The 23331-nt window shown below is 41.3% G+C and overlaps 1 protein-coding gene across 10 annotated transcripts in view; it reads left to right on the top strand.

The window, feature by feature from the left end:
* MEF2C (myocyte enhancer factor 2C) overlaps positions 1-23331 on the top strand; it is a 250728-nt gene that overhangs the window by 155173 nt on the left and 72224 nt on the right. For all 10 annotated transcript variants that reach the window (XM_040421534.1, XM_040421533.1, XM_040421524.1 and 7 more), the window contains one exon: positions 16798-17001. In XM_040421534.1, the coding sequence (XP_040277468.1) occupies positions 16798-17001 (204 nt within the window). The remainder of the gene's footprint in view (positions 1-16797; positions 17002-23331) is intronic.

Genomic DNA, 23331 nt, shown 5'->3' with positions numbered 1-23331 from the left:
ACATCATCAATAAACACTAGGGACCCAATGCCACTGGCAGCCATGCATGCCCAAGCCATCACACTGCCTCCGCCGTGCAGGGCCGGTTCTAGGTGAAATGGGGCCCTGGGGCGGAAAACAATAAGGGCCCCCCCCCCCACATGACACTTGCTGACTTTAACGTCCCTTATTGTAAACAAATGCAAGTGGCAAAGCAAGATGTACAAGTAAAAATCCCCCCAAATGCACATTTCTCCAGTCCAACTGACTCCAAACAGAACCAGGGCGGGCTAGTACACTGGCACGGGTGAGATGGTGCCTGGGATGGATCCCACCCAGTTTAATCAACCAACCTACCAGACTGGGATGGATCCCGATCCATTTTAATCAACCAGTTACTAGTAGGTTGGTTGATTAAACTGGGTCGGATCCATCCATCCCAGGCACCATCTCACCCGTCCCAGTGCCAGTATGCCCCGCCCACCCTGGCTCCCGGCGGTGTTCAGCATATATTGACAAGAATCTGGGGCATTACATGATGTAATACCACCCAACTTTCCTGCTGTCCAGCATTGCACATGCGCAGAGACATGAGAAAAGTGTGAGGAAGTGAGTGCCCCCCTTCCCCCATTCTCTGTGCCATGCAGGACAGCTGGGAGACACTGACATTACTCGCTATCCTGCATGACACATGTGCAGAGACGTGAGTCTCTGGGAAAGCTGGGTGACCCCCTCCCCTCTGCCTTTCCATGTTCTTATTATCTGCATTTATGCCTTGCAGGATAGCAGGAAATCTGAGTGACATCACCTGATGTACCCGCACCCAGCTTTTCTGCTGTCCTGCATGGCACATGTGGAGAGACATGAGAATAGTCTGAGAAAGCGGAGTATAAGGCTACTTTCAGACTTGCGTTCAGAGCGGGTCCGTCTGATGTCTGCACAGATGGATCCGCTCCTATAATGCAGACGATGGGATCCGTTCAGAAAAAAATCTAAGTGTGAAAGTTAGTCAGACGGATCCGTCCAGACTTTACATTGAAAGTCAATGGGGGACGGATCCGTTTGAAATTGCACCATATTGTGTCATCTTCAAACGGATCCGTCCCCATTGACTTACATTGTAAGTCTGGACGGATCCTTTTGCCTCCGCACGGCCAGGCGGACACCTGAACGCTGCAAGCTGTGTTCAGGTGTCCGCCTGCTGAGCGGAGCGGAGGCTGAACGCTGCCAGACTGATGCATTCTGAGCGGATCCGCGTCCACTCAGAATGCATTGGGGCCGTACGGATGCGTTCGGGGCCGCTTGTGAGAGCCTTCAAACGGAGCTCACGAGCGGAGCCCCGAACGCAGGTGTGAAAGTAGCCTAACACAACTCCCACCTCCCCTCATATCTTCTCCTACCTCTGCACTTGTGCCATACAGGACATCAGGAAAGCGGAGTCACATTACATAATAGCACCCAGCTTTCCTCCTGTTCTGAATGGCATATGTGCAGAGGAATAACCTGGGAAAGCTGAGTGACCCCCCCCTCCCTCCACACATACACCTCTGCACAGTCCTCACCTACAAGTCGTCACTTCATTACTGGTGGGGTTGTGGCAATCCAGAGGAATCAGGCGGGAGGCGGAGCTAGGAGGCGGGGCTAGCAGACGGGAGAAAGTTAGGAAGATAGATGGGGGGGGGACTCTCCTCCACTGGGGCCCCCCCTTCCTCACGGGCCCCATAGCAGTTGCGTGGTCTGCCTATGGTAGGTACGCCACTGCTTTGCTTCTCCTTCAATCCAAGTTCTCTGCTCTGGGCAGGGGGGGGCGGAGCCTGTGGCAACATAACATACGTCAGCCAGACGTGCCTGCCTTGCCTGTGCTGTGCATGCCGCTGCTCCAGTCTCGGATCTCTTAAAGAGACAAGCAGCGCAGCCACAGCAGCCGCCGGCGTCCGGCGGGGGGCCCCTCCACTCCAGACTCCAGCCCAGTTTTAATTACATTACTGCGGCACGGCGCCACACAATAGAATTATAGATATAGTAGTAGTTGCGGCCGGGCCGGCGCTGGGGGCCCCTAAGGAGTCGGGGGCCCAGGGGCAATTGCCCCCCTTGCCTCTATGGTAGCGCCGGCCCTGCCGCCGTGTTTTATAGATGATGTGGTATGCTTTGGCTCATGAGCTGTACCATGCCTTCACAATACTTTTTTCTTTCCATCATTCTGGTAAAGGTTGATCTTGGTTTCATCTGTCCAAAGAATGTTCTTCCAGAAGTGTGCTGGTTTTTTAGATATTTTTTTTAGCAAAGTCCAATCTAGCCTTCTTATTCTTGAGGCTTATGAGTGGCTTGCACCATGCAGTGAACCCTCTGTATTTACTTTCATCCAGTCTTCTCTTTATGGTAGATTTGGATATTAATACGCCTATATCCTGGAGAGTGTTGTTCACTTGGTTGGCTGTTGTGAAGGGGTTTCTCTTCACCATGGTAATTTTTTTGCGATCATCCACCACTGTTGTATTCTGTGCGTGTCCAGGTCTTTTTGCATTGTTGAGGTAACCAGTGCTTTCTTTCTTTCTCAGGATGTACCAAACTGTAGATTTAGCAACTCCTAATAGTGTACCAATTTCTTGGATGGGTTTTTTGTGTTTTCGCAGAAGAAGGATGGCTTGTTTCACCTGCATGGAAAGCTACTTTAACCGCATGTTTACTTCTCAGCAAAATCTTCAAAATGCAAGCAACACACCTCAAATCAACTCTAGGCCTTGTATGTGCTTAATTGAGAACAAAATAATGAAGAAATTGCCCACACCTGTCCAGGAAACAGCTTTTGAGTCAATTGTCCAATTACTTTTTGTCCCTATAAAAACACTTGCCACATGTAAAGGAGCTGAAACTCCGAAACCCTTCATCCAATTTTAATGTGGATACCCTCAAATGAAAGCTAAAAGTCTGAACTTTATGTCCATGTCCATTATATAACTATAACTTGAATATGCTTTAGTAAACAGGTAATAAAAACAAAATTTGTGTCAGTGTCCAAATATATATGGACCCAACTGTGTGTATATATATATATATATATATATAATATAGTATGTATACAAATATATATATATGCCGTATATGCAATATTTGTAATATATATATATACACTCACCTAAAGAATTATTAGGAACACCTGTTCTATTTCTCATTAATGCAATTATCTAGTCAACCAATCACATGGCAGTTGCTTCAATGCATTTAGGGGTGTGGTCCTGGTCAAGACAATCTCCTGAACTCCAAACTGAATGTCAGAATGGGAAAGAAAGATGATTTAAGCAACTTTGAGCGTGGCATGGTTGTTGGTTCCAGACGGTCCGGTCTGAGTATTTCACAATCTGCTCAGTTACTGGGATTTTCACGCACAACCATTTCTAGGGTTTACAAAGAATGGTGTGAAAAGGGAAAAACATCCAGTATGCGGCAGTCCTGTGGGAAAAAATGCCTTGTGGATGCTAGAGGTCAGAGGAGAATGGGCCGACTGATTCAAGCTGATAGAAGAGCAACGTTGACTGAAATAACCACTCGTTACAACCGAGGTATGCAGCAAAGCATTTGTGAAGCCACAACACGCACAACCTTGAGGCGGATGGGCTACAACAGCAGAAGACACCACCGGGTACCACTCATCTCCACTACAAATAGGAAAAAGAGGCTACAATTTGCACGAGCTCACCAAAATTGGACTGTTGAAGACTGGAAAAATGTTGCCTGGTCTGATGAGTCTCGATTTCTGTTGAGACATTCAAATGGTAGAGTCCGAATTTGTCGTAAACAGAATGAGAACATGTATTCATCCTCTGATGGCTACTTGCAGCAGGATAATGCACCATGTCACAAAGCTCGAATCATTTCAAATTGGTTTCTTGAACATGACAATGAGTTCACTGTACTAAAATGGTCCCCACAGTCACCAGATCTCAACCCAATAGAGCATCTTTGGGATGTGGTGGAACGGGAGCTTCGTGCCCTGGATGTGCATCCCTCAAATCTCCATCAACTGCAAGATGCTATCCTATCAATATGGGCCAACATTTCTAAAGAATGCTATCAGCACCTTGCTGAATCAATGCCACGTAGAATTAAGGCAGTTCTGAAGGCAAAAGGGGATCCAACACCGTATTAGTATGGTGTTCCTAATAATTCTTTAGGTGAGTGTATATATATATATATATATATATATTATATATACAGTATATACTGTATGCATACATCTATCTTTCTATAGTGAAAATAGAATTGTGCATATAATTATTATTTAAAAAACAAACAAACATATAAAAGGAGGACATTGCCATCAAATAAATATGTCTCCAGGGAATATAAAAATACATTTCACACAATGAATTTCCTTTAACGACACTCGGGAGTATAGTTGAAAGATGTATATGTTCTTCTAACCGGAACCCTTCTTTCCAGCAGCCCACAGTAACATGCTCAGAACATGGCTCCATTTCTCTACTTTTTTGTTCTTTATTTAGCATCTAAGAGCCTTCGTTCAATGTTTTAAATCTCAAGACAAAAGACTGGAGTGAAGGGGACCTCATGTCCTTTTTCTCTTTAAAGTATTTTTTTATCTTTATCAGATTTGCTATAAAATAAAAGTCAGCGGAGAGAGTTTTTATTTTTTTCCATTTGGTTTTATATGGTCTCAATACTTTCCAGTTGTAAAAAGTTTCTTGTTATATACAGTACAAGGGATGACATTAGATGACACTTTTTAAATTTTTATATCACAACTACAGTAAATCCTTAAAATGATCTTAAGACTTAGTTTCGGTCTTCACAGACAGTATATGATAATGGCCGGGCATGTCGGCCTTCAAAGTACTCCTAACTTATCCATACATTCAAGGCCATTTATATTATAGTTGTTTAACTGAACACATAATCTACAGTATTTATAAATTTACGGTATAGTAAAATAAAACTAATTTAAAAAAGAATCGCTCTTAGAAAAAATATTGGGTCCTGGTCTCCTGCATTTCTTCCTTGCAGAATAATTACACTTTGCTGCAGACAGTTCTCAAAGATTTGGGCAGCTACGATGCCACCTCCTCCACAATAAACTAGACCAACACCGAGCCCCCTCCCCCCTCCGTTCTCCTGTCATATACCATCTTGAGTGTTGCTTAGCAACATCTGATGCTTACCATACGCTGTCTCCAAGAAGCAGGGTACATCATGAAGACCTCTTTCCTGCCTAATTTACATTACCACAGAGAAACATGCTAAATGTAGCTGATGTTATTATACATTGCTACAGTAATCAAATAGCTTTTTCCTACTGAGAATAGTCAATAGCAAATATTTCCAATGGCCGCTATATACGTAATTTTTAAAAATATCTCTACAGAATCCACATTCTACCAACAGTGATGCATCCTCCATTTGGTAGATAATATCACTAATGGCAGATGAGTGGATGCAATGGTTTAAAGGGTTTACTCCAGTGAAAAGTATAGTGCACGTACCAGTCCACTGCTCTATTCAGTACTATAGAACATAGGTCAGTCCCATAAAAATAAATGAAGCGGTGGACCAACATGTGAACTACCACTCCAATCAGAGAGAGTTCACTGGCACCCTGCAATCCGATGTTTAGCACTATCCAAATACTTTTTATGGAATATCTGTAAAGAATAAATCAAGGCAACTGGACGTACTGTAGATTTCTTGAAAACGTTTCACTCGTTCTTCCAACGAGCTTTCTCAATTCTGAGTGACTGTACAAGAATTCTCTGGGAATAAATATGTAACTGAATCAACATCTGGTAATGATACCCAGCATGGGGTCAGAGGTCATTATACCCAGCATGGGGTCAAAGGTGTTGATTCCATTATCCTAATTGGAGTCAGTAGGTGTTAATGACCTCCCAGAAAAAGGTGTCAAGACAGCATTGTATGTGGCAGACAATAGATGTTTAACCCCCCCGCCTCTATTCAAGCTTGGCTTCTCCATTTTTACGTAGAGGGCCTCCTTCACACCTCGTTTGTACCAATCGGCCTCCTTTCCAAAACACGTACTTGACTGTCTTCAAAGGTGTGACCTGTTTCTTTTAGATGTAAGTACACGGCTGAATCTTGACCAGATGTTTTGGCTCTTCTATGCTGAGCCATACGCTGATGTAGTTGTTGTTTTGTTTCACCAATATACAGTTCTGAGCATTCCTTATTGCACTGGACTGCGTACACAATGTTGTCCATCTTGTTTTTAGGCGTTGGGTCTGCCACATACAATGCTGTCTTGACACTTTTTTCTGGGAGGTCATTATCACCTACTGACTCCAATTAGGATAATGGAATTAACACCTTTGACCCCATGCTGGGTATAATGACCTCTGACCCCATGCTCGGTATAATTACCAGATGTTGATTCAGTTACATATTTATTCCCAGAGAATTCTTGTACAGTCACTCAGAATTGAGAAAGCTCGTTGGAAGAACGAGTGAAACATTTTCAAGAAATCTACAGTAAGTCCAGTTGCCTTGATTTATTCTTTACAGATATACCATGACCTGGATAAATAAGAACCTACACAGACACTTTTCATGGAATAGTCTTTTGAAACCATGGTGGATAATCTTCACAAAGCCTTAAAAATGTTAGCACATCGTAATTACTGTATGACGATAAGAGTAAGGGTATATTCACACAGCGGGAAATACACGGTGGAAAAATTTGATATGTATTTTTAAGGAAGTAAATAGGAGGGAAGACAACAGGGCCTCCATTAGGTGAATTTGGACCTATTAATATATTTTATGTATGTCAATGGAGCTTTTCTGGTATATATAGGAAACATACACTAAAAATGCACTGTCAACGCATCCTTTCACTGACAACATTTTCCAGTCATCTACTTTCTGTACCTGCAATAGAGGTCTTTAGTGATCTTGAGTTTAACATGTGCACTTTGGGTGGAGCTGGACAACAACGCACTCATGAAAAGTCTATTGTAAGTGTAACATAATGTGAATTAGCCTCAGTAACCAAACATTCCTTCAGTCAATGGGACTACTTATCATGGAATGTCCCATCTGCAGTGGACAAGGTCTGGAGCTGGTAGAGTAGATCTGGTGCATTGAACATGTGCTCCATACCTTTTGTCTACAGCTACATGAATGACTGTCAGTAATATAATATATAGTGGATTGAGCCAGCTGCTACCTTTTTGTCTCCAGCCAAGGAATGATTATCACGACCCTGGGGGAAAAAAGCTGAAGGTGGGAAGCAAAAGTGAAGTCATTGTTGAGAGGAAGAAGTTACTCTTTTCCTGTTTTGACAGGAAATGGAGACAAATGTGCTTCCTGACAATTTTCTCATTAGAGGATTAGCTTTTTATTGACCTTAGGGTTAGACACATTTCAGCATAATGAAATCTGGTAGCCTGGATGTTTACAGGCTATTAGGTCAACTGTACATGTAAATTAATAGAAATACATTTTCAATGCCCCAATGTTTTTGGACACAGAATGTTTCTATCTCTAGTAACTATATCAGAGCTTATTATGGATAATTGAATCAATGCACTCAGACGTATGTGTGTATGTTCAACGTTTACAAGCAAAAGTGAAGCATCTCATGTACACAACCTCTGTATGCTGGGTTATATTTTAAAGAATAATAATTCTTTATTTTAAAATTCAGTGTAATATTTTACAGACTATTTTCTATAGGGTCTATCTTCTATAGATTTATCCCTGTCTAATTATTTATCTACAATGCTGTCGAATCTATACTGCTGCCACCTTTTCATACCTTTGGTATAATTTGTCTATCTATCTATCTATCTATCTATCTATCTATCTATCTATTATCATCTATTTCAGCTCTCCTGGGCAATATATTTTCATTTAAATGATGGAAAATTCCCCATACAATCCCAAGTATCTTCCATTCTTTAGAAGCTATATCTGTGAACATGTCTTTTTTAAATATTCCTATATTGTATTCACAGATACATTTTCCACCCTTGTGTTCTTGCAAAGATTTTTGCAAAATGATGAAAAGAGCACATTTATATTTTGTACTGAATCGGATTTGTTCATATCTTACGTTTCATATACTATATCTAAGCACACTTAAATTACAATGAGATTTTTTTTATTACATACCACTAAGGGAACCTCTCACCAGGAAATTAATAGATGCCCTAAAACAAAGAAATCAATCAATACCTTTTGAGCAACCCTCTGAAGTCCCAATGATTGGTTGCAGTTCAAGAATCTTCTAGCCTAGGTGGGACTTTTGGCCAGCTAATAGTTTTGTTTCCCATTAACTTCTATGTGGAGGTAGCAAAGTGCCAAAGTATAGGTGCCTGAAACAGACCACATTTTAGCATAAATAACTGGGGAAGACCTGCCCTATTCAGGGAATAGATCATGCATCAAAGAGCAACCCCATCCATAGACTGCATATTTAGTTGGATTAATTAATGCATGCAGACTGAAAAAAGCTGAATACACTGTATTATAAGGTGATTTCAGTCATTACTTGGAATGAGCAAACCCGTGGAAGTTCGGGTTTGCTGGGTTCAGCCGAACTTCAGGTCAAAGTTCGGGTTCGGGACCCGAACTTGATCCGAACTCGACCCCGAACCCCATTAAAGTCAATGGGGACCCGATTGTCACTTTATTATTTTCCATTATAACATGGTTATAACAGAAAATAATAGCATTCTTAAGACAGAATGCTATATAAAATGGCCATGGAGGGGTTAAAAATAATAAAAAAAACTCACCTCATCCACTTGATCATGCAGCCTTCAGGTCTTCTTTCTTCAGGACTTTCGACAGGACCTGCGATAATGTCACCGCGCTCACCATGTTATAACGGAAAATAATAAAATCACATGAACACCGCACCCGAACTTCAATGAAAAAGTCTGGGTTCGGGTCCGGGTACCTGAACTCGTAAAGTGGCAGTTCGGGTTCGCTCAACCCTAGTCATTACCATAAAGTCTTAATCAAGCAATAGAAAATGTAAAAAAAAACAAAAAACTTTCTTTGATGCCGCACTGAAAGTGGTGAGGTTGTTATTTGCCTTTTTCTAATTTTGCACAAAACTCAAGCTAATGTTGTCCTTCACCAGCAACACTAACATGACGTAACATATTACATTTGTTTTGACTCAAACTCATTAAAATTAAACCAAATGTAAAAAGTTCATGTCTTCCAGAACAATACGCCAGGAAGAGTAGATAATGGTGTTTTTTTGAGGGGGGTAATGAAGCCACCACAACTATAGATGAAGTATTTTTAGCTGTACAAATAAACAATGCTATTTCACTCTATTGTAACAAGGGCTAATTTTTTTTGTCCTTAGAAAAGAACTAAATATAGAAAATGAAAATACGAGTGTATGATAAAAAGCAGATCTATTTGTGGATGTGAAAGGTCCAATCCAGTATTGTTTGGCTAGCGCTATGAATTGCTTAGTGTTTGTTGACTTCACAGTGTCTCCACTTCATCATGGTGAAATTTTACTTGTGCACATGGGTACTTTATTTTTGTTACTTTTCTCTATACTTCAAGTGTAATATTACATTTGAATACTATATACACTGTATAATATAATCCCTTTTTACCTAAATTTTTATCCATAATACTGTAGGCTGCTCAAAGGGCGTAAGCACTGTAGATACAGTCATTGGGACTTCTATGGGTACCATGGAAAGATGAGGTCTTTACCAGGATGGTCTCATCCTTTCTTTAATAGGTAGTGAATTTAAAAGAAAGTTGTAAGTCGCCCTCTACCTCCCCACTTTATCCAACTTCTATGTTGGAATAAATGGAATAGGTGCTTCATAAATATGGTGAATATTGTGTGACAACTGGAATTAATACATTGATAAATCTATTGCTTCCTATCTATTACAAAGCTGAGTGTCTGCAGCCACCACTAGGGGGAGCTCAGGGCATGGGAATTTATACAGTTACTATTTACTGGAATGAAAGCTGAAATGATTTCTTTGCATTGAGCCTCACCTGGTAGCGGTATTTTCTTGTTGGGAAAAGGAATTCAGCGTGGGCCCCCTCCATGGAAGGCATGCCACTGAAAAAAAGTAAGAGATGAGTAAAGTGACTCCAGTTACTATGTAAATTATATCTGTATATAAGCTGTAAAGTGTGGTTCAGAGGGAAACTAAGCCTATGCAGAATTAAAGATTATTTTTGCTGCATTTGCACTTTCGACTTTGCGTAGTAAATAGTGTTAAGAAGTGGACTTTGATCTGAATTTCAGGGATGGATGAGGTAACTATGATAGAATTTTTTTTTTTTCAATTTTACAGTGTGTTATTACTGTCAGATGCCACGATCAGCTATGAACGCAGCACCTGAGGGGTACAATGATGGGGAGCAGTGAAATCACCGATCTCTATCATTGCACCCAGTACTTACAAACAAATGCGCTTCGTGACAAAGTAATTCGTCACAAGGCAACTTTTTTTGTAAAATTCAGTGAAGCAGCCAAATGGACTTTTTGAATACTTTGCTCATCTCTGGTAGTGAACTATAGGCAAGGTAATGCAGCAAAGAACAGTAAATAGTGACGTAGTGATTCTACAGATGTTCACGTGTCACTTCGATTTTCTAGGTTTTTCATAAGGGGAGAACGATCCTGCTCAGTCTATGTAACATTTCATTAAAAAAATGAGAAACCTTGTGTGGAGCTTCAATCCCTATTTAGTTGTTATATTTATGCGCACATTGTGCCACATGCGATATATTTCTAAGAAAATATTTAGTTTGTAGTGTTAGTAATGAGCGTAAAAGCTCCTTAAGCTGAAAAGGATAAACGCACAGACTGAAGGCATGTGGGAGTCACTGTTTGAGTGGTTGCAGACCTGCTGACTGGGTTTAAAGTGCTTACATAATCCTATGGCATTACCAGCTGGCACTGAAACATCGACCGGGGTGGCAGTCGGTTTCAGATTACATTTTGGAATGTAACCGCATAAAACAAGGGTTTCAACTGTAAAATTTGGAATCTGACATTTTGTTACTGTTTAAACATATGCTAAATACCTGATCTAGCGAGCTGCCAGCAGATTCGCTCATCGTGCAGCATGCCAAAGTCTCACAACGGCTATACTGTGCATTTATCTATATCTATAGCTGAAATCTGAGAGACAAAAACAAAGAAATTAATTAGAAAGGAATCCTTTTATAAAAATAAAAAAATTAGCTGCCATTAAAATTGCCACCATGTGTTTTATCCCTGGTAATTAAATTCCAATTTCCTGGTTATTAGCAGAACACCTTGTGCACGTCTGTAGCCTCACAGCCATTGCACTAGCCAATCACCATAACAACGTGTTCCGAACACGGCATTCAAATAGTGAGATATTCTTAGTTTCGGATGCCTTCCAATAAATATTATACATATTTAAGGATCTGTTTTGTACCAGAAGAACATGTTGGCTTTTCTGGCACTGAAGCAAGTAAGTGATATCATTATGGATTGAATGTCACTCATGTATGTTGATACAGTATCAGATCTCTACAGTATGGCTGCTTTTTTTCCCCCCTGTCCCATATGTGTTGTAATACAGTATACGGTATTTTTCTGCTTTCTGTCTGACAATAGCTCACATTAATACATTAATTACCGTGTTGTTATAATCTGAACAGGGATGAAGAACTAAAAATTCAATCTTGCACATTTTATGATATTTTGAAGGTTTCTTCACACATGTCACATCAGATCTGATGCATGTGAATGGGGTTTGCATAGCCCTGTTTTTACGAGCTACGGAAAATTTCCACTTGTAAAAAAAAAAATAGCAATTGGCCGGCGGGTTAGTAAAAAGCTAGTGGATTAGCCCAATTTTCCCATTTTTCCACCAGAAAATCTGCAGATCCAGATTTTTACAAAGTGGTGAATTTTTTTGTGTGAGCATGATTTTGTTGCAGATTTTGAAAAAAATCTGAAGTCAGCGCATATTTGTCTGCCAAATTTTCCACTGCAGAATCAGCTTCCCATTGAACTGAATGCAGAGATTCTCATACAAAAAATATGCAACATGACATTATTTAGGCTGAGGAATGTAATGTAAGGTTGGACAATTTGCAGCCCCATAAGATAACATGGGGAAGTCTTCACGTTGCGAATTCTCTGGCGGAAAATCCTGCCATGTGTGAGGGTACCCTAAGCCTTGGTGACCACACCCTAAAACATATACTGTATATCATGCAAAGCCAAGAGAACAGCTCCCCATATCTTACCTTCTTGGACTACTGTCAGAATGAAGTAGGGATTTGTTAAATCCATGCAAAAGAAAAGTGGAACTGCCTTGTTCTACTTTTATTTAAAACAGAACCTCTGACAATGAAATCTGGAATTTTGTGGCTATAGACAACTGCTCCACTCTTCACTAGTTTTCATAAATCTCCTCTAACCGACTTTCAGGTTTTCAGTGGAGTTCAGCTTTAAATGCCATATATAAGTATAGTCAGATATGCTTAAAAAATTATCAAACTCAGACGGTCATATATTTTTTATGTAGTGTTGATCAAGCTCCAAAGTGCTCGGGTGCTCTGGCCGAACACATGGGGATGCTCGGATGCTCTACCCACTTGTTTGCCCAGACTCTCCATGGTAGGAGGAAGGAGGATCAGGGTGAGGATTGGGTTGAGCAGACGCTTGGCTACTGAGACTGGACTTGGTGGAAGACAGGGTGGTGCTTAACCGACTGGAAGCATTATCTGCTGCAATCCAACCGACCACCTGGTCGCACTGGGCTGACTTCAAGAGTGGTGTCCTGCGACGCCCTGCAAACTGGGACATGAAGCTAGGTATCATGGATGATTGTTTTTCTTGTGCTCTGGCAGCAGGCACAGTTTCACCGCGCCCAGGGCCATGGCCTCTGAGTGCTCCATCAGCATCACGGCCACTGCCACGTCCCTTAATGCTCACCTTCTTCATATTAAATGTTATATATGATTGAAAGTCTGTCACACATACAGTAGCGTAGGATTTGGAAGTGTATGCGCAAACAAATTAAAAAAAGGTATTTGGGATGTGGAAATGTCACACAGGAAATATCCCGCAGGTAATGTCAATGCTGTCACCAGCGGCTAGTGAAAAATTACAGGGAATGTCACAGGTATTTGGGATGAGGAAACGTTATACAGGAGAGGTACCACCGGTAATGTCACTGTCCGCAGCGCACACGTTACACTTTAGCTGTGGCCCTGGTAATGTCACTGACAGAAGTGGACACCATCTATTTAAAAAGTACACTGTATGTCACAGATACATTTTTCAAATGCACACGTTACACTGGAGATGTGGCACTGGTTATGTCACTGTCAGAAGCGGACAACGTCTATTGAAAAAGTACACTGTATGTCACAGATATTAATTTGATGCACACACTTTGCATAGGAGATGTGGCGCAGCTAATGTCACTGTCCGCAGCTGACACAGTCTATGGAAAAACTACACTGGATGTCACAGATATTTTTAGAATGTGCACATTTTACACTACAGCTGGTATTGTCACTGTCAGAAGCGGATACCATCTATTGAAAAAGGACACTCTATGTCACAGATATTTTTTTGATGAGCACACTTTACACTGGAGATGTGGCGCAGCTAATGTCGCTGTCTGCAACGGCCTAACTATTGTACACTATTTAGCACCGGATGTGCTAACAATAGATATTGCTGCCACACACAATACACCTTAGAAGGACTTTTGGGTCTGTAAAGTTTTAGCTATTTAGTGCAGGTTGCGCTAAAAATATATATTGCTGCTGTCACACAGCAATATTCCTTAAAAGGACTTTTGGGTCTCTGAAAAGTTTTTCTAATAAAATTATTCCTATTTCACTCCCTACATTGTCTGTCCCTTCCTCAGCACAGCTCTGCCTGACTAAGAATGAGCCGAACATGCGTCATCGGGTGCTATATAGCACCCTATGACGCGTTCCAGCCAATCACTGTAATGCCAGCAGCCAACATAGCTACGGAATTACAGTGAGGGCAGTACTTACCTGCACATTTATTGGCGAGGCGTAGACTCGAACCTTGCAGTCGAGAACATGCGGTATTTGGCTGATTGGTGGGATTCTGATTCCTGACAACCCAGCTCATCAGCTGTTTGAATAGGCCACAGCACTCCGCTGAGTGCTGTAGCCTCTATCTAGGCCAGGGGCAACACGTTCATTGGTCACATGGCTTTTGTGCAAATAAGTCCCACCCATGTGAATGAGCCTGGGCTGCAATACCAAGCATGGACACTATACAATGTGCGGCACTGTGCTTGGTACTCAGCGCTGCGACCCTTTCAAACATTTGATCGGTGGAAGTGCTTGGAGTTGGATCATTACTGATCTGATATTCACAACCTATCCTGAGGACAGGTCATTAATATTGTACTCTCTAAAAAAAACTTTAAATATGGCAAAATTGGGTGTTTACCTAAACTAGGAAGAGTAAAATTAACATTCTACAGTTCTGGGCACTCACCTAAATTGTGCTACCTTTAGCATATGCCTAGTTTGCCTACTGTAAATGCATCCCTGGCCATATTGAGTGTATAAATAGGCCATGTATAGCCATCTATAAAATGTTATACTGTTTCATCGACTAGCATTTTTTGTTTGAAATACATTAGTACACTACCGTAAAACATTTTACAAAAAAGCTTTTGGTACAATGCCCCATTAGCTCTGTGGTAATGTGCCAGACGATCGATTTAGCATGAATGTTTAAATTGTAAAAAAGTGCCCGCTTGTCATATCATGCCCCAAATGGGTCTAAGTGCTGATGATACATCATATTGACAATGTGCTAATTTGATACATTCTCTGTCAAAACATGTAAGTGAATTGGTTCAATAATAATCTGCAATCCCAATTCAACATTGGAAGTGTCCTTAGCTAAGACGATCATAGTGGAAAGCAATTACACACTGAATAAAGGATCAGACACCCAGAAAAATGTAACAAAAAAGATTTCAAAATGCAAATGGTTAACACGAGAGATTATCATGACTGATCTTGGGGTATTCTTGACTAATCTAGGGGTTAGCATGACCTAAATGATCTCCTAGTAAAATGATTCCATGTAAAAATGGCCAAATTCTTTACTAGAATTTACTTAAGTTAGGTGATCCATGAACAGGTAGATTTTCAGTTCTAGCAGCCGCAGAAACCAATTGCTACACAGCCATGTCCTCCTTATGAACGTTCTGCTCCTCTGCTCTGGCCTTCTCTGTGCTAAAGTGGCATCCAAAGTTTGTGTAAGCCCAAAACCAGGTAATGGCACTGGTTGAAACATAAATTCTATTCATTAGGAGCTTTTCATTTTAAAAGAAGGTCGACAGGGACACTGAAACAAGAGGAGACACTCATCTGCATTGAAGCCATCAGGAGAATACAATGGTGGCTTCACACTGAAGTCTACTAGTCTTGTCCCAGCCCTGAGGTCTTCTGGTAGATCACAATCTAATGTATGACACTGTTCTACAATGTTCTTCTGTATAAGTCCCTTAAAAATACATCCATATGACGTGCATAGAATGATTCAGGCAATGGACCCAATAGAAGAGTTGGTGCCTCTTTTATGCATCTGTTGTACCAATATGATTGTGGACAACTGATAGAATTCCACTAATAGTACTGATATGCAATGCAGACAATACAATTTCTAAAAGTAGAATGATCTTGTTGTGGGTATCAATCAAAGGAAAATATCTCACTACTAATACACTGCCATATCAATCATCAGAATGAGATCCATCACAGACCCTGTTTATGGACTATCCAATTTCATTAATGATGTCAACTATAAAACATGTACAGTCATATTTTGTCTCAAAAGAAACCACTTGGTAGCCATGATTCGATCTGTTATGTAAAGAATAGGTGGTCCCTTAGTGTTTTCCAGTAGTGTTGATCACGAATATTAGAATTTGCAAATTTTTATCGCGAATATCGGCACTTTGAGAATTCGCAAATATTTAGAATATAGTGATATATATTTGTAATTTCAAATATTCAAGATTTTGTATTAAACAGTACACATGATCCCTCCCTGCTTCTAGCTTGTGGGCCAATGAGAAAGCTGCAATATCTTCGACTTTAGGAGTAGTGATGATTGCAAATTTTCATACTGTGAATTTTCATTGCAAATTTTTCAATTGCCGATTCACGCAATCAAGAAAATAATGACTGAGCATTCGTGAATATATGGCGAATATTCGCCCAAATATTTGCGAAATATCACGAATTCGAATATTGCTCCTGCCGCTCATCGCTATTTTCCAGCCCGATGAAACTTTTTACAAAATGACTATGATATAAAACAACAAAGGTATGATACTTAATCCCTGATGCGCCCATGCTGAAGTTTCCCTTGTCGGTCCTTGTTCGTTGGACTCCAGCAATGTTGTTGTGGTGTACCAAAATGTAATCACTGCATCCGGTCACGGGCTGTAGTAGATGTGTCACTGTTGCAACCTCTGATTGGCTTCAGCAGTCACATGTCAGGAGAACACGACATGCTGAAGAGTGTTGAATGACTAGGGAACTTTGGCGAGGGATCGGCAGCGAATTGGTAAAGTCAGTTTTACTCTTGTTATTTTATAATCATAAAATTAAAAAAAGACTCATTTAAGAAGACAGAAACCATAGAGAAATCATCTGTACAAGGCCAAATATTGATTATTATCTGTTCGCATCAGAACTAGTAGATCTGACAGCTACTTTCCTGTGAGAAATGTGTAATATGCTAATGTCCTCATTAATGTAGCCTTATTAATAATAATCTTATGTTTTTTTCAGGTGACATTTACAAAGAGAAAGTTTGGGTTAATGAAGAAGGCATACGAGTTGAGTGTATTATGCGACTGCGAGATAGCTCTTATCATCTTCAACAGCACTAACAAACTCTTCCAGTACGCCAGCACGGATATGGATAAAGTTTTGTTGAAATATACAGAATACAACGAGCCACATGAAAGTCGAACAAACTCAGACATTGTTGAGGTAAGATCACATGTGTTTTGTCACACCAGTAATATTCATGCGTTCATGCGGTGCTGCGGCTGACCATACTAGGGACATACAGTACATATATACTGTACACATCGGCTACCGCCACTAAACTGATATGTTTAGGCGTTCAAAGCCGCTCTGGATTTTGAAGACCATAAGTGGCTACAATAAGACTGCCATGTACAGTAGTGACGCCTTTTCAGCTTTGTCTTCTTTTCTATTAAAAAATGTTTAAAGCTCTTATTATGCAAGTGTAATTTATCTTTTTAGTATGAGGAGCCAAACTCAATGTGAGGAAATTATGAAGCCCTTTATGTTGGGTTTCCTGGCATATAAAAAAGTTGCAATTGTTGTTGCAGACCATTTTTTGTGCAAATGTGTGCGACTTTTTGTGATTTTAATCCATTCTCGCCACTTTTGAAAAAGCAAGTGAGAAAGTGAGCGTGATAGTAGGTGTACAACAGATTTATGACATGCCAATTTTTTAAAAAGTTGCAAAAATAGTCAAAGAGGTGGCAACTTATAAAAGAACGCGTGACATAATGAATTTGGTGCAGCACAGATTCAAACAACTTCGAGAATTTCCCTCATGATATATTTACCCCTATTGGAATAATGTGTAGCAAGGACAAACTATTATTTCTAATATCCTTCCTTCTTTTTATTTCATAATTCAGAGGTTTAACCCACACAGAACATCATATAGAAAAAGTTAGAAACCTTCATTCCTGGAACACCTGCGTTATCATGCATTTCCATTCAGTGTGCACTCTGCCGGCGTCCATATTTACGTCACGTCAATGTCACATAGCTAGATTACAGTTGATGACTCGGCTTGTCACTAAGAAATTAGTCACATGGCATCTAACCAAGCCATAGCCCATCACCACAGAGAAATTACATTACATGTAAAGATTAGCAAATCAATTCTAAACTAATCAAATTCATTATGAGTTTCCCATGTTTCCAATGAATCTGACCTTTTGGGGATTTGTCCTGCACGAATTGCACACAATAGGGGCCCGATATTGCAGTTCAGAAGTCATTTTCCACCAAAAAGGGATAATTTTTGGACAGTTTTTTTAATTCACAATAAAAAAAATAGAGAAATCTAGTGTGTTATTAAACAGGCTGTTGGATACCACAAGCTACCATAGTCATATTTGTCACTATACCATTACTAATGTTGTCTTGATGTTAAGGAGTTTGTAAGGGGTTGGATACTGTCTGAGAAGACTTTAGGGTGTCATACAGAACTTTTCAGGGCAATTGGGGCACTTTGATTCGGACCAAGTTTAGTCAGACAGAATAGAATCTGGAAACTGAATTGAATTCGAAACGATTTTTGGGATATTCGCCCATCTCTAATTATGTACAAAACAGTAGCTGAGTCCCTTTAGTATAGAATCTATAGTGAAGAAGCTGTCTGCCTTTCTAATGTTTTTCATATATTCTGGCTTCTGAAGAAAGTCATTGTGCAGATGTGTAGGTGGTAGTGTTCGGGAGACCACCCAGCCAGAAAAAGGAAAACATTTCCTCCGTGTGTAGGCTACACAATGTTGTACAGTCAGGTCTAGTGCACATCATTTGGTGAGATTATTATTCATACAGAACCTCAATACAGAATACATGGACAGGGGCCGTATTACTTTTCCTAACTTTTCCTCGAACCTTACTATTTTTAGGTCCAATACTTTATCTGAATGATATTTTTATATATCACTATATTTTTGTTTGTGCATTCTTCATAATATTTTAAGTTATATGACCCTATAATCCTTGAGTAAAATATTTATATGTTGCTGACCTAGGGCTCATGCACACAGCCATTGCCATTTCCGCAGTTCACAAACGACGCAAAACACAGATACCGGCTGCGTGCATTCTGCATTTTGCGGAACGGAACATCCTACCCTCTGTAGAACTGTCCTATCCTTGTCCTCAAAAAACGGACAAGACTAGGACATGTTCCATTTCTTTTACAGGGACGCAGAATGGACATAAAGATGCAGACCCGATGTGCTGTCCGCATTTTTTGTGGCCGCATTGAAGTGAATAAGTCTGCATCTGAACCCGCAAAAAATGTGGATCGGAAGCAGACATAAACCACGGTCGTGTGCATGAGCCCTCATGACTGCGTTCACATGGTCAGTATTTGATCAGTATTTGCAGAGGACCTTAAAGTGGCCCTGGAAAATTAAAGAACTATCATTTTGACCATTGAGTAATAGAAACAAAGGAGCAGATGTAGGAATCCTCTCTAAAAGTCCCCCAGATTTATCAAAGAGACTGATGCTGGATGATAAATCTGGGGTATCTTCAGACTGTCCAGATTAGGTTTATACCACCTATTAATTGGCTTTCTCTTCACAACTTCGGCATACATTGTCATATCTGAAATCACAACCCCTTTCTAATAAGCCATGCCCTTTTCCCGCTGCACCAGGCCCTCTTGTCCGACAAGGCACAAAAAGTGTCTAAATCTAAAACATTTAGAGATAAAGAATTTTCTGTTACATCATTTACTAATACAACTCACAACCTACAGTATATAAAGACTATGGGGCACGTTTATTTTATGGGGCACGTTTATTTAGACGCCGGTCTTAATAACCCCTATAGCTGGTGACGGATCCACGGAGTTATGTACTGGCGCAGGCCTCTACATAACTTCGCCAGATCCACCGCTGATTCTAAATGTAAGGCAGCTACTGAGCTGTTTCCCATTTAGACCATATTTTACGCCTAAACCAGATGTAGAAAATGATGACTGGGACGGGCCTACCCCGTTCACAATTTTACACCTAGCGTGAGTGGGGAGAAGTCACAGATTCTGCCGCAACAAGGCATGCGACAGAATCTGCACCAGATATACTCCACAAAAGTGTCATATATCCTGTCATAAATGACCCCCTATGAGTCTCTCCACAAGACAAATGGTATATGGTATATCTGGTGAGGATCTATATAATGGCTTCTAAGTAATAGGTGACATTACGTAGCAGTGCAACTGGCCTTCGGGTTTAAGATTGTACCATTTGAGCTTTTAAGTGAGTCCGAACATCAGGATCAAGAGCAGCTCACAGCTAAAATCCATTAGGAACCTTAGGACGTATTCACATTTTATATACATTTTAATAGGATTTTTTTCTTGCACAAGGTTTTCTGTAAGCTCCATTTAGATGCATGGGAGAGGCACAGTAATGTGAATATTCACTTATACGTCTTTCCTTCCGGTACAAATCCAATTCCAAATAATATCTGGACAAAATGCGGAGCCATAAAAAGTGCACCGCAAGAATATAACAAGTCAATCCGCACTCGCTTACAGGGCCTTGACACTGGCTGATGCAAACTGCATGGGTGACAAATGATCGTTAGTAAGATCATTCATCCCCAATGCAGTTTGCATATTGTCGGCAGCACATCCCTTGTTTGCTTGGGAACATGTGCTGCCGACAAACAATGATTTTTGCTGGTGGGTAACAAATGAGAGTTTTCCTGTTTGCTGACCGGTGGGGAATTTATATTTGTAAGCCAAAAATAGGAGTGGAAGCTGAAGAAAAAAATACATGATTATAGGTACTACAGGTCTTGACTTACAAGTACTGATGCAACTGGAAATACTGACCAAAAACTGGCCCTGTGAAAGTGGTATTACAAGGACAGCAAATGACAAAGATGACAAAGATCATTGCTTGTCGGCAAATGAGAGATAGTCTGTACCAGCCCAGAGACCGAGAGATCCTGAGCCGGTACAGACTGAGCGTCCACAGCCTGTTCATGGAACCTGGGTGGCACGGACAGAAGTACATGCCCAGGGAGAGCAGACTGTGCCAACAGTGGGACCAGGAAGCCATGGAGGATGAGGCTCACTTTCTGCTGTGGTGCTCCAAATACTCAGCAGTGCTCACTTCAGGAGACTGTCTGATCTCTGCCCAGACTTCCCCTCCATGGAGGAGGAAGAGAGACACTCCATATTGCTGGGGGAAGAGGAAAACACAGCGGCCATAGCAGCACAATATGTCAGTGCCTGCCATAGACTGAGAGGAGCTTGATATGATATGTCACAAACTCTTATACCCCCACTATGGATGTGTCCCCATTCCCCAAACCTACCCTATATCCCCACCCTGGATGTGTCCCCATTCCCCAAACCTACCCTATACCCCCACCCTGGATGTGTCCCCATCGCCCAAACCTACCCTATACCCCCACTCTGGATGTGTCCCCATTCCCCAAACCTACCCTATACCCCCACCCTGGATGTGTCCCCATCCCCCAACCCCCCAACCCTACACAATTAATTTCCACTTGCTTTGGCAATGCTAAAAAGTATAAGTACTGCAATAAAGCTGATTTGAATTAGAATTTGAAAAATGTAATAGATAGATAGACAATCTTTCTTAGGGTACTTTCACACTAGTGTTTTCCGGTATTGAGAGCCATCATAGGGGCTCAATACCCGAAATAAACGCTTCAATTTTGTCCCCATTCATTGTCAAGGGGACAAAACGTAACTGAACAGAACGGAATGCTCCAAAATGCATTCCGTTCCATTTGGTAGCGTTCTAATACCGGAGCGTAAACCGCAGCATCCGCCATGACCCCCAATGCAAGTCAATGGGGACGGATCCGTTTTCTCTGAAACAATCTGCCACAATAGAAAACGGATCCATCCCCCATTGACTTTCAATGGAGTTCATGACGGATCCGTCTTGGCCATGTAAAAGATAATGCAACCGGATCCGTTCATAATGGATGCAGATTGTTGTATTATCAGTAACGGAAGCGTTTTTGCCGAACCCTGCCGGATCCAGCAAAAACGCTAGTGGGAAAGTAGCCTTACATGTACAAGACAGATTTTACTTATTCAAATTGCTATCACTGCTATCACTTTGAATGTAATTTCCACCTAAGGCACAACAGGGTTAATTTCATAGGACTAAAGGTCAATTAGCCTAGCAGTGACCAGAGGAAACCAGAGGAAACCAACAAAAATATATTAACTCCCTGCAAAGATTTCCCAGCTTTAATGTAATTGGCATGACTACTGCTAATCACAGCCCCAGACCCCGGCACAGATGTATGTAGTAGTATAGTGCTGCCTATAGTGCCTGCACCGAGCCTCCTGTAGACCCCTCTGGACGTAATAAAACTGAGATTAGTCCACAGGCGACTGAGTTTACGGCATGTGACATTGCATTCAAATCCGTGCTGATCACCCACGTGCGCCCCTGACAGCAATCCTGCAATCCCATTTTCTTGATTGTCTTATTTTGCATTAGCCTGTCAAATCTTAAGAGCAAGGAGCAAGGTCTGTGGATCTGGCTTGTGTCATGTCACCTGTTGGGATGTTTTGAATAGTATTGAAGAAAAAATAATCCGCCGTGTCAAAGATTTCTAAAGGGTGCAGAGGTAATGACTGGCTGGAAGGCTAATGATGTTTTGAAAGCATCTACATCAATTAAGATCCAGAACAAGAATTCACTGTAATATTAGGATATGGCTTTGCTCTCCTCTATGCAACCTTTGATCGCCAGTGTGGAAGACTGTGACAGCTTTATAAGAAATCACAGATCTCCTTAAAGGAAATCTGTCAGCATGAAACTGTTACATGGGCACTTGGCAGCTGAAGGCATCTATGTTGGTCCCATGTTCATATGTGCCAATGTTTAGGAGATTGGTGAATTAGGTCACAAGTTTTTAGTGAATTGATGCATATTCAAAGTAAAATTTGTCTTTCCACAAAATACCTGGCACCACCAAGCCTGCCGATTAATCCTGCTTTAGGGCTCAATAAAAGTGGAACGTGTAATGCCCATGGCACCTTGTCAGCAGAAACCTGACGCTGGTATGCGGTTTATGTCTGCATGTTGGAGGAAGTGTTAAAGCAGACACGTTCTACAACCGCCCCTGATCACATGGACAGTCTCCAAAGAGTGACAGTATTTTATGATCAGCCTCCGCCCCGCCAGCTGTTGTGAAACTACAACTCCCAGCATGCACACTTGCTTGGCTTTTCTCCAAACCTCCCATAGAGGTGATGTAGTGTCACTGTCGCTGGAGTGCTGGAGCCCAGTCTACGGTCTAATTGCTGAGGACCGGCCAGCACTCTTTAGGCTACTTTCACACTAGCGTTCGGGGCTCCGCTTGTGAGCTCTGTTTGAAGGCTCTCACAAGCGGCCCCAAACGGATCCGTCCAGTCCTAATGCATTCTGAGTGGATGCGGATCCGCTCAGAATGCATCAGTCTGGCACCGTTTGTCCTCCGCTCCGCTCAGCAGGCGGACACCTGAACGCTGCTTGCAGCGTTCGGGTG

Source organism: Bufo bufo, chromosome 2 (assembly GCF_905171765.1).
Source record: "Bufo bufo chromosome 2, aBufBuf1.1, whole genome shotgun sequence".
In the NCBI taxonomy this organism is placed as follows: domain Eukaryota; kingdom Metazoa; phylum Chordata; class Amphibia; order Anura; family Bufonidae; genus Bufo; species Bufo bufo.
The sequence above is the reverse complement of the archived record's forward strand: the minus strand, read 5'-3'. Positions and strand labels throughout refer to the sequence as shown.